At 37.2% G+C, this 18,298-nt stretch overlaps 1 protein-coding gene across 1 annotated transcript; it reads right to left on the minus strand.

Moving 5' to 3' along the window:
• Positions 1 to 2,332: 2,332 nt before the first annotated feature.
• On the minus strand, positions 2,333 to 7,198 carry LOC122347322 (poly(rC)-binding protein 3). Its single transcript, XM_043242505.1, is given in 14 exon segments — positions 2,333 to 2,387; positions 2,895 to 2,943; positions 2,946 to 3,063; positions 3,439 to 3,491; positions 3,846 to 3,924; positions 4,194 to 4,235; positions 5,163 to 5,239; positions 5,242 to 5,308; positions 5,966 to 6,094; positions 6,281 to 6,412; positions 6,512 to 6,628; positions 6,711 to 6,740; positions 6,850 to 6,873; positions 7,124 to 7,198. Coding segments are annotated over 14 exon segments (1,047 nt in total).
• Positions 7,199 to 18,298: the final 11,100 nt, after the last annotated feature.

Here is an 18,298-nt window from a genome sequence, read left to right on the forward strand (position 1 = left end):
TTTAGCTGAACATTATCTTTAATCGCTTTACCAGTACATCGACAAAAGGAACATTAACACTTCAGCTGGCGTGTCTTAATTATATTATAATATTATATACGTGATAAAAGATTTCGAGTTCTTTACACTGATTTTCTTCTTTATAATCATTGGTAGGCAACACAGGGTGGCAGTGTTTAGCACTGAGTGCTCCTCTTCTCCCAGCTGTCACAGACGCATGCTCCAGTTATCTTCTGAATGCTCTGTGAAATCACACATTAAAATCCCACCAAATGGGCTACCCTTACTGATATAACCTGACAAACAGCTTTCCTTTCATTCTGTTCTAAGATGGACAACGCATCCTTGTCACATGCTGCACACAGCAACTAATTATACGATAAGAATTTATCATTTAAATTGAGAATACTGGCACAATTAACATGGTTTACTGTACACTATACATTAGTCAAGGTAATCCTGATAATGGCAAATGTCTGTATTTCAGAATCGTTTCATTTCTGCAGTACGAGCCCTCTTGTAAAGCACAGAGTTTGAGTGAATAAGCTATTCTAATCTCCTTTAAGTGAAAAAAACTACTTTCAAGGAATATGAACAGCATGTGAGATCAAGCGACTTTATTGACAATAAAAATAATATGAAAATGAAAGCATTCTGTAAGTCAAACCATGAGTCATTCAGCAGCAAACACAGAAACCAGTGTTTCTTGGTGGGAAATATTAGACTGTAATCACATGCGTTTCTGGTTTTAAATAAAATAAGCACATTAGTTTAATAAAAGTACAGTGTCACTCATTTTGGTGTTATAACCTGTTATATGAGATACCGTGCTGTAGACTGCCAACAGTGTTAAGACATTCAAAATTGCAATGCTTGTAGATTCATACCCTGTTATTAAAGGGTATGAATATACAGAAGCCCATATGTCAATGGAGCCACTAGAAATGACATAAACAGATACATATTGACTTACGTGAACTCACTGGATTCCTACTAAGAATTGCAATGCAGTAAAATGACATTTTATGTCACATAAATCATCACATAAAATCTTGAATATAAGCGAACACCAAAATTCATACGAGAAATAATCATACATTACGTTTTTAACTCATCAAAGCCCATTTCTTTGATATAAATAATAAACATTCTGAACAGAGAACTGTCAACACGGAGCATACACGGCAGATATACAACTTGTGAATCCAACTCACAATGTGATCGCTAGCTACTGAGACAAGTTTGAAAAGAAAACCTAAAGAGCTCGGCGTGTGTTTTATACTGTAGGCTGTTCATCCATCTGGATCTGGGTGTACATTTGACAAGCTAAACAGCAAATGACGTGTTAAAAAGTCACATCATTACATTCAAATCAACATCTACTACTTGCTTCCTTCCTGTATCATCACAGTTGCATTGCCAGAAAGTGTCAGTTCTTCTGTGGTCCACTGTTGAATTGGTTAATCTTACTTTTGTCTAGACTACTTATGTCTGACACCTTCAGATATTTACATTATTGCAGTGCACAACACAGCATTAAACAGAGATGTAAACAAAGCACATTGCTTTATAAAACCATTACAATTACTTGAAGCACGGTCAACATCAATAATGTTTAGCCAAGTTAAACAATCAGGTCTTTTTTGAAAGGCTGAAAAATCATTAAATCACACAGGACGAGGTCACCTGGTTTGCAATCGTGCAAAGACAATTGCTTCAGGACCTGAAGAAAGAAAACGGATATCATGCGCCGTATGAAATATATATTTTGTTACAAATCATAAACCGGCAATAAATCTATACAAGTGCCACCATTATTAAACAGGATTCTCTTTTTCTGAACCGCCTGTTTTACCATTTACTGAACTTAAAAGAAGCATATTTTATTACAATTTATTGCTCACGTTACATGTATGATAACTTGAATACATTTTTAAAGTACTGTAAAATATCGAGAAAGCATTTAAATAAATAAGAGCAATGACAACTGCTAGACATTCAGCATGCTAATTTTCTTCGCTAAAACTATATCTAATTAATAAGACAATGCATCATATTTTTGTACACAGACACAATTCCAAAATTGCCTAAATACAGGTTGCTTACTAGAATGCTTTTTACTGCAGAGACCTTCGGTGCAGACAATAAATACAGTTTACAGAGAAGCCCCCGTTGGGTGAAGCTTTGTTTTGTTTTTCTGTTAATCTATGGAATTAATACGTTGAACTGGCTTTATTACACTACATGTAGTTCAGCAATCTGCATCGTTTCCCAGATGAGGCCCAAAAAGCAATTTAAAAATGTCTTAGATGAACAGAGCATATCTACGACTTCAGGAGGTTGTCATGGTTGAAGGGTCAGTCCACATGGCTGCCACATCTCTGAACCTGCAGAAAGTAGCATTGTGTTAGCGTGCACCACGCTCGGAGTCAATAGCCGGGTTTCCATCCAAAGTTGTGATTTTAAGTTCATTGGAATATTTCATAGCACATAAGCACAGAAATTTGGCAGAACTCTAGTGCGATGCTTCAAAAGCGCACATAAAAACAGGGTGATGGAAACATAGCTAATCACAAGTGTTCACAAGAAACTATTTTAAAGGCTCTTCTGTTTAAAAAGGTCAGGTTTTTGGTATACATTTAATATTTTTCCCTAATACTCAATCAAAACAAACTCAAAAATAGGTACATAGGAAAAACAGGCCAACAACATTGTTAAATCCAAAATATTACGCACACTATCAGTCTATGCTAAATATAGAAATGTATTATTACAAGTACAACCGATGTTTCTATCCACTGACCTTCAACTTTAAAAAATATTTTTTCACTAATAAATTATTTGTATAGTATTTACATGCACCGTTACATATTATAGCTTGCTTTGAATCCCACCTGGCATTTATAAGGTACTGTGCCAGGCTGATGTTGGCAGGTGTTCCGTAATGGTGATCTGACGGTCTGATGACCCCTCCATGGCATTAGCGATTTTGATTTGAGCTCCAGACATTTGACGGATTTCATTAATTTTGGTGCCTTGGCGTCCGATTATGCAGCCTATTAGCTGAAACATACAGACAGATAGAAGTCAGTCTGGAAAATCAATAGCTCTCTCCATAAACGCTTAATCCACCCCGAAATGAACATTTTGTCATTAATTACCATGTTGTTCCAAACCCGTAAAAAGCTTCACTTGGTGCTGAATCTTTAAAAAAGTTTTTTTCTACAAAAGTGTTCTTACAGCGTCATAATAGTAAGCTTCGATCAATGATGGCAGATCAAGTTGTTTGGGAGTCAATGGGACAGTTGCAAGCTTAATTAAAGCTTTTACGGGTTTGGAACAACATAGAGTGACAAAATTTTCATTTTGGGGTGGAGTAACCCTTTAAATTCAATACAACCGCCCAGTGCATTACTGAAGACAAAGAAAGCTGCTCACATCATTTGGAATGGTGAGTTCATGAGTACTGGCCTGTGAACTGGCATCCACACCTAGAAACAGAAACACAGCCAAAGAACTGAGAAACGCATAGAGCAATTAGTTTTTCACAATATTAACCATTTTAAAACTGTACATATAAAATATATTCATGGTGTAGGACGTTTCCTGATATCATGTCTTTACCTGCTCATTTAAGGAATGTTTCTATACACTCTCAGGTACAAAAGCTGCCGCTGGGTGGTATCTTTTTAAAAGGTAGCTACTAATGTGTCACTTAGGAACTAATGCATATTTTAGGTATTAATATGCAACCCATCCAGGGGAGAAAAGTGAAAGACAAAAGTGAATGAAAGACCTACAGGTATATAGTGAAGGGTGTGTAGCGGGAGGGTTGGAGTGCGTACCAGGGAAAGCGGGGGTGGTCTGTCCGAGGGAGGTAAAGGGGGTTTGCTGCATAGCCAGCTGATGGAGCTTTGTCAACTGCTGGGGAAGGGAGGAGGGTCAGTACACCTAAAGTTATGATTAAATAAAGGAATCCTGCTTGGACCTTTACAAACTCATCTAGACACTAACAAGGGGAAGCTGTGAGAAATCTCATATACAACTGTCTTTTATTAAAAACACAAAAAAAAATCTATTTAGCAGTTGTATAATTTTTAATAAAGCAAGTCATGAAAAAGAAAAAAAAACAAAGGTTAACAAGAAGGCTACACTAAAGAGGGAGAAAGGATTAGACGGTACTTTGTACTCACGTCTGGGTGTGGGATGGCGTATTGTCCCTGTATAGTGTAGGCCTAAGAGAGACGGACAGATTCTTTTATGTACACAGAGAGGGCAATACACATATAATTATGTGCATGTATTAGTTTATTGAATTGCTGTAATTATGTTTAATAATAATCAAATATTGCAAGTGGAACAGCATGTCCATTAAGTGAAAACAGCTTCGTTTTGGTTTGCTCAGTCTATTTCAACTATCTGTCTGGATTCCAAAATGCATTTGTCCACACAATATTATTTGTATATTACATTTTATGATTCTGCACAATGCATTCGCTTATGGGTGGGAATGCATTTCCTTTCATCTGTTTTATCCAGTTAATAAATTAATTTATTACACTTCACTAACTGATTGAATAGCATTTGGCTTTGTGCGTGAACTGAATTGCTGTTGATGAAAATTCAACTGGCTTTTGTCTTTCTGTAAACTGTAAAAATAACCTTGAAATTAACAGTAAAAGACTGTTAAAACGCTACAGTAAAAACCTTCCGGACTGGAACACGGAAGCACGCAAACAGAAGTCTGAATCCTTCGTGGCTGATCGGTTACTCAGGAAAATGGTGGATATAAGGTGAAAAACTGGACTGCATTTTATGGTAGTTATAGTAGTTAATAGTGAAATTACAGCATGCAAATGTAAATTTAAGTTAAAACCTAAAATGTCGCTAAACAACAGCTGCCATTTACTGTACATTTTACAGATTTGTTTGGTATTAAATGAATTGCATTTAAAATATAACAGCATTTTTTTTAATTGTAATTCATTAAGTTTTACATTTATCACTTCAAGAGATATTACATATCATAGCACTTAAGGTGAGAAATTATCTGACTAAATTGCTCACCTCCAACCAGTCTACTTTTATATAATAGTGCTACTGTATGTTTGCATGTACTGTACTGTATGTCTGTACCTAATGTGCATATTGACCATACTCACAGGCAGAGGCTGATGCTGCAGTAACAGGCTGAGGTTGGCTGTGGCTGGTGCTGTCAGAGTGTCTGCTCTTACCTGGCCCCAGAGAAGATGACTGGTGCCGTGGCGGGCTTTGGCCTGTATGGAATTGTGGCACCTTTGGGTGGGGACTGGCAAAGTGAAGTTCAAATAAAGATAGAAAAGATGAAAATGAAGAAAAAGCAAGGAAAACTATAACAGAACAGAAGGTAATGCATGCAGTAGATGCTGTTTTGGTTACCAAAACGAGACGGTCAGTGAGGTTTGACATTAGTTGATGCTTGAGGTTTATGTTGCAGTATTTGATATATACATCCTGTGTATGCATGCGCTGATCAGTGTTTGGATTTGATCTGAATGTGGATATAGTGTTTTCTACATGGATATCGGGATTTCTATCCGTTCATTATATTAGCCTTTTGTTGTAGCTTGAGAGTCGCCCACAAGGCCGTAACCATGTCTTGACATTTGGAAGGTATCAATTTCAATAAAAACTATGTGTTTTTGAAGTAACTAAATTCAGCTGGATGATTAACACACGCACATAGGCCTATCATCTCTATCTGTACCTGTCTTGAAATGGGCATAATTGAGCAACCCCAACTTCTTTGATTTGAATGGCTAACAAGAGTACTGTGTAAAGGAGGGCAGAGTAACAATTTCAAATATTTGGGGACATTTGGTCATTTCTAAATATTAGTTGGGACTCGGTGCCCCCTCAGTGTCTATGGTGGTTATGGTCCTAGTGAACTGTACCTTAAAGCAATTGGCATTTCTCTATTCCTTACCTCCAACATGACCACACAGATCTGCTTCACACACTGGATAATGGCCTCTGGAGCACCTGAGATAGTGACTGCCCGTTCAGTAGAATTAGGCAACATGTCTCCAGCCACTTGCACTTGAGCCCCTGTAGACTGGAGAACGATCACCACACATTCAGCCGGGATCGAAACCCTTACTTTTCGTTTAATCCATGTAAAAGCGTTTTGCTGTTGTCGTTGAGTAGCAATGACTAATTGCTTTTAAATAATTGTGCATTAAATAATTACTGCACTTTATGAAATATGTGGATCATAAAGAAATTCTAAGATTGAACAGACCTCCCTCATCTCCTTGATCTTGGAGCCTCCTTTCCCAATTAGAGAGCCACATTGACTGGCCGGCACCACCAAGCGCAAAGTCACTGGAGGCTTACTAGTAGCCTGGCTATTGCTCATAGAGTTAATGATATCCTATGTAGGACCAAAACATGAATTATTATTACCGTTACAATTTCAAATGATTTCTTTTGGGGTTTTACTAATATTTTTAATTAGAAAAAGGTCTCATACTTCCTCAAACTTGTATGCGATCATGGCGAAGGCCTTGAATATGGCATCTGTGGGTCCTGTGATGGTAACTATTCGTTCTGGGCAATTCCCCTCTGAAATATTTATGCGTGCATTACTCTGTAGAAACAGATTGCATTGTTTGTTAATAAACATGGTACACTTATCATCAGCAACTTATATGACTTGTAATGTTACTTACATCCTCGCATCTTTTCACAGTTTCCCCTTTCTGTACACAATAAATACAGTTTTGATTAAATGCATATGTTAATGATTGTACAATTAAAAAAAAAGAGACATTTACAAACAAGCACGTCTGAATGTGGGTTTTTTTTTACCTTGCCTATAATGCTGCCAACCTCCTGCAATATAAAAATGATAATGTGTTTATTGTAGTAACAAACGTACAATTCATTTATTATTGCACAATCTAGCTAACACATGGGTGCATAACACAGATCACAGATTTTATCATTTAAAATGTTTTCTGTGATTGGTTCTTTATAAAATATAGTACTATGTCCACAATCTGTTGTTTGACTGGTGAAATGATTTCCGTAGTGCAGTAAATTATGTATGTGAAAGGTTTACATGAGAACCATGTTCTTTCACCTTGCCGTGCATGAGGAGTCTGATAGTCAGAGTGACATTGAGACCTCCTTCAGACTGAACTTTGTTGGGCTCCATGGTGAGGATTTAGGACTGGTTGAATTAGTTAGGATCTCACAGGAGCAGTTAAGGAATGCAGGGGCCGGTGGTCACCACACAGTCACCTAGACGTTTGAAAGAAGCCAAAAAAAAAAAAAAGATGAAAGGTTTACAATTGTTTTTATTTTAAAACAAAAGCAGATTAAAATGTACTATTATACTGTACAACCCAGCAAGTTAGGATTTTTAAGGAATTGGTTCAAACTCTATCCATTAAGGTCTGAAAACCAATAATGTGTAGTGTGTACCTATTTTATTTGAGCGCACTGAAAAAGTATACTTCTTAAAGGGGACATTGGGTACAAAATTCACTTGGGGTTCACACATGGGGTTTGCATATAAATGTGTCTTAGCAGTGAGTGAAAACAATCACCCTACAATGATAAAAATCCATTCACTCTTTTTTAATCACTAAAAAACCTAAACAGTCTCAATTATGAAACGGTTTGGATTTTTTACGGCCAAGCCACTACCACTGATCATATTTCCACCCTCAGACCCGTGTCTGTAGTGACAACAGTGTCTCGTATTTGGGTGTAGTGGAAGTGTCTTCATTTTCTACTGACATCGAGCATGCACTGAATTAGTTTTTGATTGATGGTAATGTTGGCGTGAACCCTGGCATGTTTTTATTACGTTGATATAGGCGGTCCAGAATTGAAATATCTTTGGACTGTTGCTGCATCTTGATGAAAATATGCCCTGCACCAAATCTAACTATAAACCTACCTGATAGTGAAAACTGATATAAAAAAGCATTTGTTGATGCATCAGTGCCATTCAATTTCCTTTTACGCAGGAAGTTTTTTTTTACAGTTTGTCGAATCGTAGCTACACAGGATTCAACCCGATGCTCCCTGAGCTACCGGAGAAACCCATGGATATGAAGCTGGATATGTGTGATGCTAAAGCTCAAAAACAGCAGTTTTCAAGTATCCATGTCACATCTTTGGACTCTGTGTTGCTGTTTTCTTGTCCACGTGCTCTGTGTGCCCTACTTTTCGTTTCAGTTAATTGTATCATTGTCTTCAGGTGTGTCTCATTAATTTAGTCATTTCCTTTGTGTATTTAGGTCCAGTTTGTTTCCGTTGAGTTTGTCCGATCGTCGTCTTTAATATGTGTAACTAAATTTAAAAGGTGTCAGAGTTTTACTGCCTCATGTTTTTTTGGAAACTGCAGTGATATGTACTTTGTACGTATTTCGTGTGTCTCGCTAATAAGTGCATCAAGATGCGTTCATGCCATGAGACCCGGTAGCAAGTAGGGTTGCAACAACTAATGACTAAAATCGATTATTATCGATAATGAAAATAATCGACAACGATTCTCATTATCGATTAGTCGGGTCTGCCCACAGTGCACGTCTGATTTCAGCCTGGACATGTCAAATTCCAGCATTGAGTAACGCATTGATATGGACAAAATCAATCTATAATAGTGAAGGAAACAGAATGGGATGCTGAAGGGAGAATTACGTGAACAAACTGCTCAAACCATGAGAATAAACTTTAATGTAATGGCTTGCCCTGTCAGGCGCTTTGGCAGATTGCGCGTTCAGCTCAAAATTCTAGGTTTATGGTCATATCTTTTAAATGTCACAAATTCACGCGAGCATTTCCATTTTTGCATAAAGGTCCGTCCTGATAGCAAGTCTTTACTGAATGAGCGCCCGGCGAACAGAGGAGTAAACTATAAACTGCTGAAATATCTGTTGTTGAATATTAAATTAAGGTATGAAGGTCAACACGTTGTGCACGTATTTTATGAGGAACAGTATGTACAGCATGTAATTATGAATATAAATATTAGACATTTGATAAACACCTTTTATAAGATAAAAGTGACTGTGAAGAAATTACTCTTACCCGTTGTTTGTTTTCGTCCTTATTATATTCACTATTGTTTTATTATTAAATAGTGTTTAATTGTAATAATTAATAAAGTTTAAGAATTGTAAACAGTAATAATGATTACCAAAATATATTTTTAGGAGGTTAAATATGCGTAAATATCTTTAGAAAAAGTAGTTGGCTATTTGTAGTGATATAATTATCGCTCTTAGTCAAAAGTACATAAACAATGCCAGCAAGAATATATATAATAATCGTTACTTGCAGCCCTAGTAGCAAGTAAATGTGTTTAATTTGTTTATTATGCTCTTGAAAGCATAAAATACAGGATATAGTAGTTACTAATTAAAGGATTGTGTGCATTACAGTAATGTCATCAGCCGGTCAGAGATTATCAGCATGTCGGGACATCCTTTTCTTGTGGCTGCATCATTACACTGCTGAGATGACTGGTGCAAATAAACAATTAATATGAATAACATGCTTTTATTAAATAAGAGCGAATAGACTGTTAAAACAAACACATTAACGTGCAATAAATTGCATGTCAAAAAGTGTTTGAATGTTGCTCTGCCCATCACAGACCAGCAGGCAGAGGTAACAGGGCACAGAGAGAGACGGATGAGATCTACAGCCAGATGTCCTCCAATCTCCCACAGGACACCAGATTACATAAAGACTTTAATCCAGATTAACAACATCCAGGGGTTGATGTCTAGTCCTAACAGCAAAAATAATCTACAGAAATCCGGTACGATCGTGCCAGGCCTAGAAGACCAGAAGCTGACGGCAAATAAATAAACATCCTGGGTTATATAAAAAGAAGAGGTTGGAAGATGTAGAAACGGTTCACATCTTGATCTGTTCATTTTTCAAAAGCTCAAGAAATTTGTGATTAAAACAAATCTTAAAAGCTCAAGAGCACGAACAGAATATACATTTTTTTGAAGAAGAGAAGTAATGTTAACGGTGGGATGAGCCATTAATCACGAGGGAGGATTATACACTAGACCCTTTCATGAGGGCCAATCAGGCTGAAACAGATGGCATTATTTTGCGCCAAGGGGATCATAGATGAATTGGGTCTGATTCTGAAATACCTTTGCATCCATAATGTCTAAGAGGAAAGAGAGTGTGCACAGGAGCTTTGCTTTGGCATTGTTATGTCTAATTAGAGTTTCACTTCTGTCTGATGTGAGGAGGTTGTGTAGAAACCAAAATGGTCACATATGGCACCGTTTGAGGCATGTTTGCCTCAAATTGTAAATTCTTTCTCCTTTTCAAATTGTTTCTACACAAGCTGATACACAAACGTCTATACATTAATACAGACGTTTAAACAATGCTAAATCCGGGTTTCTTGTTTTCATTAATAACAATAAGTCAGTTATGTTGCAGATCTCGGGGACTGAATCACGCCGATGCACCAAAGCAACGATTTTTTCAATTAGTTCTCTAGTTTTGCTGCTTGAGTCATACAAAGCTTTCATGCCTATAACCATTGTGTTTGTGACGACAGCTTGCTCATGGAGAATTCATGGTGGAAAAATGTCATTGCTTCTGATAGCTGGGATGAAGTTGTCTGTAACTGCTGGTCTGGGATAAGTTTCATAAAGCCAAAGATTAGTGAAATGCAAAAGCCGAGTCTACGTCAGTGATTGCAGACTGATTAACTTACAAAAAAATGATGTATATATTCTAGATTTAAATACAGTTTATTTTAGAACTACCTTCCTCTATGAAGTTTTTTTCCCAAAGTATATTATTTTTTTCCCCGACGCATTTACATCCAACCCAAAAGGTAAATTGAAAAGATCAGGGGTGATTTATTTTTTGGTTCTTTCAAGCCAGCAAGATCATGCTTTGTATGATATTTCTTTGTTAGATACTACTGCACATATTATTAGGTAATGGCATTTGTATCACTGAATACACAGTTATAATTTATTCAAAATTCAACCGTGTAGAGTCTACTCTAGCCACTGATGTACTTACAGTATACAGGTGGTACAATACACATTACCTGAGGTGCTGTGCCCTACACATTACAGTATGTCCACAGTTTAAGCACCCCCTCTAATTTCAGAAGCATCAACAGTCACTTTGGCCTATGCGCAGCATTGTAAGAGCAGCATTGCTCATGACATCTGATTGGGAAAGTGGGTCAAGCTTTCTACTAAAGAGCTTCTGGCCTCTTCCTCTGTAGCGGCTATCAAATTAAGCACGCTTTGTGCATGACTGAGCAATGCTCAGAAAAAGCTCCCCCCGTTTCCATTGCGCATCTCTGCACGGCACTCAATGTAGAAAAATGAATTGTTAGAAGAGGGTCTTCCCTCTCTGCACTGCGACTGAGGTTTTAGATCCAATAAAGAGTGACGTCTCTTATTTAAACCTACTGAGGCGTGAACTGCATTACATACAGAAAGAAGATATTAACAATGAATCCATTAAAGAGAGACCACTTTATTTGTATTGTGAACATGTCCATTTTTATTTGTTTTTAGTAACTGGCTGACTTGCAAGCAAGACATATGAAGAGAGATTATTATTATTTTTGGTATTTAGTGTCTCAGATCATCGTTTTAATTATTGTCCTATAATATCATGTCGCATTCTGGTAACAAATATTATTTTTTAGTACGCAGAATTTCATAGGAATAAACACAAGATTATTGTGACTGAGCATAAACTGAAAACATTTAGGAGCTAATAAAGTTAATAAACCCCTACTTGTTAGATTGAATTTCAAGAAGAGTCACAAGTAAATCAAATAATGTTCTCAAACCTGTGATTAAGCCAAGAAATATAACATTTATTTTTGCAGACAAATATTTCAAAGGTGGTTCTGAAAAGAAGGACCGTCTGTGCTGCAAACGAACTGCAATGAAATTAACTAGATGTCATTTTTTTATGTAAATGTTGCATTTTCATGGATTGTCAAAATGTCTTTTAAAAAATATAAATCCCCTAAAGAACCACATATCCTGAATCATCCTAGTATATCTAAGAGCATGAATCGATATCGCTGTTTTATGAGGATGATAATCAGGATAATGACTGTGCCGATATTTTCAGTTCTGATGAAAGTCAGTTTTGTGGAGCAGTGCCACCTTAACTCTCTGTCACACACGAAGACGGTGCAGATATCCACACACAGGTCTTGTGGTAATCGGCCAATAATTCAATTATCTTACAGAAGCTCAGTTTAACGTACACATTGTTGTGCTGACAGCAGTGAGGAAGAAATTAAGGACATCTAATTGACCAATTTTCCCAAGAGATAGCCACACTTTCTACGAACGCGCATTGTTCTTTTGTATTTGTTTAATTAGGTGTAGTGACTCATTTAGGAATGTCTTTGAAAATCAAATCCAACCATTTCCGAACAATGTCCAGCAATGTTTAAACAATAGTTGTGGCGATTCGTGAATTAATGATATGTTTGACCGCGGTCGGCCTAGGAAACTAAACTAGTTTCAAAGCAAATACGTTGAAGGTATTGTAGATCAGCGTCTAGACTAAAATTTTGTAGTGCTATTTATAGCATGATCAACCAGAATTATGTATAACGTCAACATGTACGGTATATTTTTGTTTTCAATCAAAAGTAGTACAAATATGCAATAAGAATTTACAATTATCCATTTCCTTTAAAAATTTAAACGCATATGATAATAGATATCCAAAGCAAAACATCCTTCTGAAACATTCTCAGAAAAGAATAAAAACAGAAGATTGAAAAGAGGCTTTACCTTTGGTGCTACTGCGAACAGATGGCCACCACTTTCGATGTTTGCGAAAAGATTAATAAAAACAGGACGACGGGCAAAGGGGAAATTATTTTACCCTATCTTCTAAGTTAACTCAGATTGAAAGGTGGCATCCAATTGGCTAGAAGATGGAGTCATGTGAACACAATGTCACAACACGTGACTTTCTCACGAAATGGAATGATGGCAACAACGCAACTGGACCGAAGCGTTTTTGGGGTTTGATTTGATCTTCGGACAGTGTTGTGAAATGCTGAAAGCGGGTCAGGAGACCATGGGCGCAGGGGCACAGGGGTTTCCCCTCCTGCGAGATATCCAAATCTGTCCAATCAAACACCCTGGCGATTCAGCAAAAACAATTGGATGGTGCTCATCTGTGTCATTCGTGTTCTTTACCCTGAGGGTGTCCCGGTTATGATAATAGATATTTACTCTTAGAATGAGTAACAAATCTCCTAATCACCTCCTGCCCCACATCCCCAAACAAAGCAGTGTTTCAAATCAAAGGAGTATAACAGGTACCAACTTAATTTGCAACAAGGACCACTTCCTTGATTAAAATTGAGAGGGTATTTACATCTTTACATTCTATAGCACACAGGGATGAATTAAGGCTGTGCATTATGTTATGTCGTTGCCCCAGTGTACCCTACAACACTTTCAATTCTGTGCTCCAGCCAGCCCAGAATTACAATGAGCTTTAGCATTCTCCTCCATGGATTAAGTGACCCAGAGCAAATCCATGGCAATGTTAGGACAGTTGTGGAGGATTATGCTTCAGTCATTATGACTGAAGTGCTCTGTTCAGACAGTCATTGTATATCATAATGTGTTTTGTTTCCTAATTTATTGTAATTGCTCCAAAACCAAGTGATTGTAGTTTTTTCTTTGGGATTTTCCTTAAGCTCTTTCGTATGCATGCTCACACTAGTTTTATTAATATAAAATTGCAAGTTTTTTTAATGTTAGACTTTTGAGAAACTTTACAAATTTGTTTCTGATGTTCGGTTGCAGAGCATAATCGAGGGTGATACGCAGCCTGCTGTCTATTCAATGGCCCCTGGGAAGATGACACAAATAGAGCATTAAATTTGTTCCACATTGAAATAGGCAATGCAGCGAAGCTCAGACTGTTGTGAAGAGAAAAGCTGCCCAATCAAAAGAAATAAAGTTCATGTTAAGGCATCTTTGGTGTAATCTGCCATGCAATCACTTTCCAACCCCTTCCTCTTCAGAAATATGATGCTAAGCCTGTATCTGGACTGAATGACAACTCGGACGCCCAACCCTGGGTCAAAATAGGGATTTATATCTGATTATCGCTGCAAATTTAGAACGGTATCTTTTGAGGTTTATTATAACTTTATACTTTTCGATACCTAAAAATGATGCATTTTAATGAACAAAATTTTGGTGTGTGCATTTGTTTGATTTGAAGTAGGGGAAACCAGGGAGGTATGTGACCATTTTTCTTAACCTGCAACATTCACATTCACAAGCAACGACACCTTCACATGGCACGCTTCCTCCAACTGAAACATGACAAACACAGCTCTTATGGGTTTATAAATGTGAAAAAAAAAAAAAAAATTCTAAAAAATTGATTATACTTTCAATAAAATGTCCAACATATTAGGAACACTTTTAACTTGAAATTTAGCTTACCTGTCAAGAATAAACTAATTCATTGTAACAAATGAAACATGAACATTCCATCAAATTTCTCTAGCTAATGGTTTACCTCTTCTGTCTCTGTATATACTGGCAGGTTTTCAAATTTGGGTTTGAACTTCTGTACATATCTATGAGCTAAACATTTCTGGCTCGGCCTGTTGCGATAACCATGCCCCAGACTCTTGCTCTTGGCTTGGCAAAGATATGCATATATATGCATATGGCAGGTATAACACATATCCAATGATTGGATGAACATTTTTGGATACTGATTTGGATACTGTTCTCTGAGGTCCACTCATAATGTTATCGATATTATTACATTAAAAAGCATCACAATTTAGAAGTAACAAGCTATTTTTTGCAGTGTTTTCCACCCCCTTCATCAGGATGCTGAATAGGTGAGGTGTGGCAGACTCTAATGTAAATGTGTACTGCTATTATTGGCTAATAAAACATGGAAAACCATGTTTCCAGCATCTGTAAAACTGTGTTTTTCCATCTCAATTACGACCTATGCCTACATCATCTAATGCAGAAATATTAATTCATGCGTTTATGACCTCGAGGTTAGATTATTGTAATGCTTTATTGGGTGGTTGTTCTGCACGCTTAATAAACAAACTTCAGCTAGTCCAAAACACAGCAGCCAGAGTCCTTACTAGAACTAGGAAGTATGATCACATTAGCCGGTTCTGTCAACACTGCACTGGCTCCTATCAAACATCGGATAGATTTTAAAATCTTATTAATTACCTATAAAGCCCTGAATGGTTTAGCTCCTTAATAATTGAGCAAGCTCTTTTCACATTATAGCATGTCCACTGCGTTCTCAAAACTCTGGCCGTTTGATAATACCTAAAATATCAAAATCGACTGCAGGCGTAAGAAGAATGGCATCTACGCTAATATTAGTCTTGTTTCTTTCTCAATCTGTTTTCACAGTTTGTATCCAGACTAGATGGTGGATCAGCACACAGAGATTATGTTCATCAGAGACCAGAACACCTAGATGCGCCGTCGACAGATCACCAGATCCTGATGCACACACACACACACACACACACACACACACACACACACACACACACACACACACACACACACACACACACACACACACACACTAAGTCATGTACACTATCTGACACAGCTGCAATTAAAACTGAACTGGAGGTTAAGTGCTGGGCGTCCGGCCAGAGGAGAACTGGCCCCAACTGAGTCTGGTTTCTCCCAAGGTTTTTTTCTCCATTCTGTATGCATGGGGTTTTGTTTCCTTGCCGCTGTCATCTCTGGCATACTTGGTTGGGGACACTTAACTTCTAGCAATGACCGTCGAATTGATTACAGAGACCATCTCTGTGTTTAATAACAAATTGGTCACTCTTGTCATTATACATCCCTGTCATTGTATTCTTCTACTTTATACTGTACAGTGCTTTGATACAATCTAAATAAAAATACAATAAAAATGACTGATTGATTGATAATAGTTGTGTTTGACAGCATACAAGTAAGTAATAGGTCTGCTGCACTATGATCTGACCAACTAAGGAAAAAGCAATATAATAAGCAGGTGTTGATCTTATGTGAAAGCAGTGCTTATTATTATTACATCATACAGTAGAGTAGAACATAACAAAAAGTGTAAGTGTTTTCAGACTAATAATACCAAGTTTTGAGTTCTGAAACTTAAGATGTTTTTATAGTACAACTTTTTCCATATCAAAAGGTCAAGGGAATTTTGGTTTTCAGTTAATGCCCCTTTTTAAATTAGCGATTGCTATCAGGATGTGAAGCAATTAAAGCCAAGGCAGGCTTTTATTGCTAGTATATTTATAATAAATAAGTTGAAAAAAATGTTTGAATGAATTTGTATTACGTGGGCTAACAACGAAAAAGCAACATAGTGTTTATGTGTGTGTGTGTGTGTGTGTGTATGCATGTTAGTCAAATATACTTGTGTCGGTCCTCAGCTTTTATACAGTCTTATTTTCTGCAGGTAAATTGGATGAATGCATGACAAGTCAGCATAGTCTTTATCGCACTACCCATGCCGTATTGCCCCGAGCAAGGAGAACAGCGTCTATTCAGTCATCGACAGGCCCTGGTACACATTATTTCAGTGATCTGATGGGCCCAGAGAGGCGTGAAGGACAGAGAAACATCCTATAGGCAAACTCAATACACAGTACAGGCCAAACTCTAAAGTGGTGTTATAAAATAGTCTATATTGACTACATTGTAATTAGCAAAACAGATTTATTTCACTAATGAAAATATACTTCAACCTGATGAGTATTGATTTTTTTGAACATGTAGTGGTACAGGCATGCCATTTCATAACCACTGTTTTAAAACAACAGAGACAGTAGTGAGGACAGTGAGCCTGATGCTTATGAAAGTAAGAAAAAGTGGAAATTCTCCAGTTTTAAGGTTTAAACCAGTTCAGGTTTTAAGGTGAAATCCTTAAAAAAGAAGAAGAAGAAAAAAGAAGATAAGAATAACTTTTAACTAGTAATATTTCAATAATACTGGACCTTGCTAAACTAAGGATAATTAGATTTTTATGAGATGACGTCAGGCTTTACAGGATCTTCTAAACAGGATTTGATTGTGATTCATAGTTTTTATGCTTGTTTTTAACACCAAAATATGTGCAGTAGAGTAATTTATATACACCATTGGGCTAACATTAAAGAATCACGTGTCCACCTGAACAGCTAGAGGCTGCAGTTCCTTTAGGAACCCTTTAGGAACTCACCCCAACATTATTCTCAGAGGAGCAAAAGACAACTTCTTAAAGTCTTTGCACTTCTGACCTGGACAGTGGACCATAATGCATGAGCACCGTAGAAAACACATGACATGCTGTTTAAAGTAATATGCTAAATAATTTCATTGAAGCGATTAATAGTTTTGCTTTGAATTGATGTCAGCCATTGGCTTTTGGAAATAGTTTGTTGTTGATGCAATTACAAAGCAGGGGTGTGAAATGTACAGGACAATTGTTGGCACCTGAATTAATTTTACTGTTAATGACTCAATATCATAATCTCACTCCTTTGCTAAACTTTAACCTGGCCCACAAAAGCAGGTTCCACGGAGTACATGGTGCTTCACAGCATTCCAACAATGAAAACTGAGCACCCACCTCAGGTCTCACTATGTTTAAGGAGATCCTCTAATGGTGCTCAGATATATTTATCTTACGCGCCATCTGTTGGTAATACATCCTAAAACAACGTATGAACAACAAGAACTACAAATCACAAGGACCAGACCTTCTTCCATACCGTGCTAGGAGCGCCCTCCTTTGGCCAAGCATCACAGCACAGCACGCGAGATAACGTTCGCATTTTGTTAGCGTTTTTCTCTTTTAGGTGCAAGCCTAGAGCGATGGGTTCTCGAAGAAAAGGGTTCTATCTCCAGTGCTTATAACAGACCCGTTGGAATGCATGTGTTACGTTGTGGCGGAAAAACCCCAGCAGCTTATGTTTTGATGTATTACTCTGTATAGAATTCATGTTGCAGATAACAAATCGGTATTTCGAATTAGCCTAAACAATTTAATACCATGTCTGAACAGCAAAAATAAATCTATTGTATATATACTGGAATTGAGCATCAAACTCCCCAGAGACACTCAACATCGGCTCACTTTAGTCGTTCAGTTGAATCGAGATTGAATCGTTCTGAATGAATCATTTAGACCGGTTTTGTCAAACGTTCCATGTGAGTGGTCGTATAAGAGATTCTTTTAAAGAACGATTCGTTCATCAGCT

The sequence above is a fragment of the Puntigrus tetrazona genome, chromosome 6 (genome assembly GCF_018831695.1).
Source record: "Puntigrus tetrazona isolate hp1 chromosome 6, ASM1883169v1, whole genome shotgun sequence".
NCBI lineage: Eukaryota > Metazoa > Chordata > Actinopteri > Cypriniformes > Cyprinidae > Puntigrus > Puntigrus tetrazona.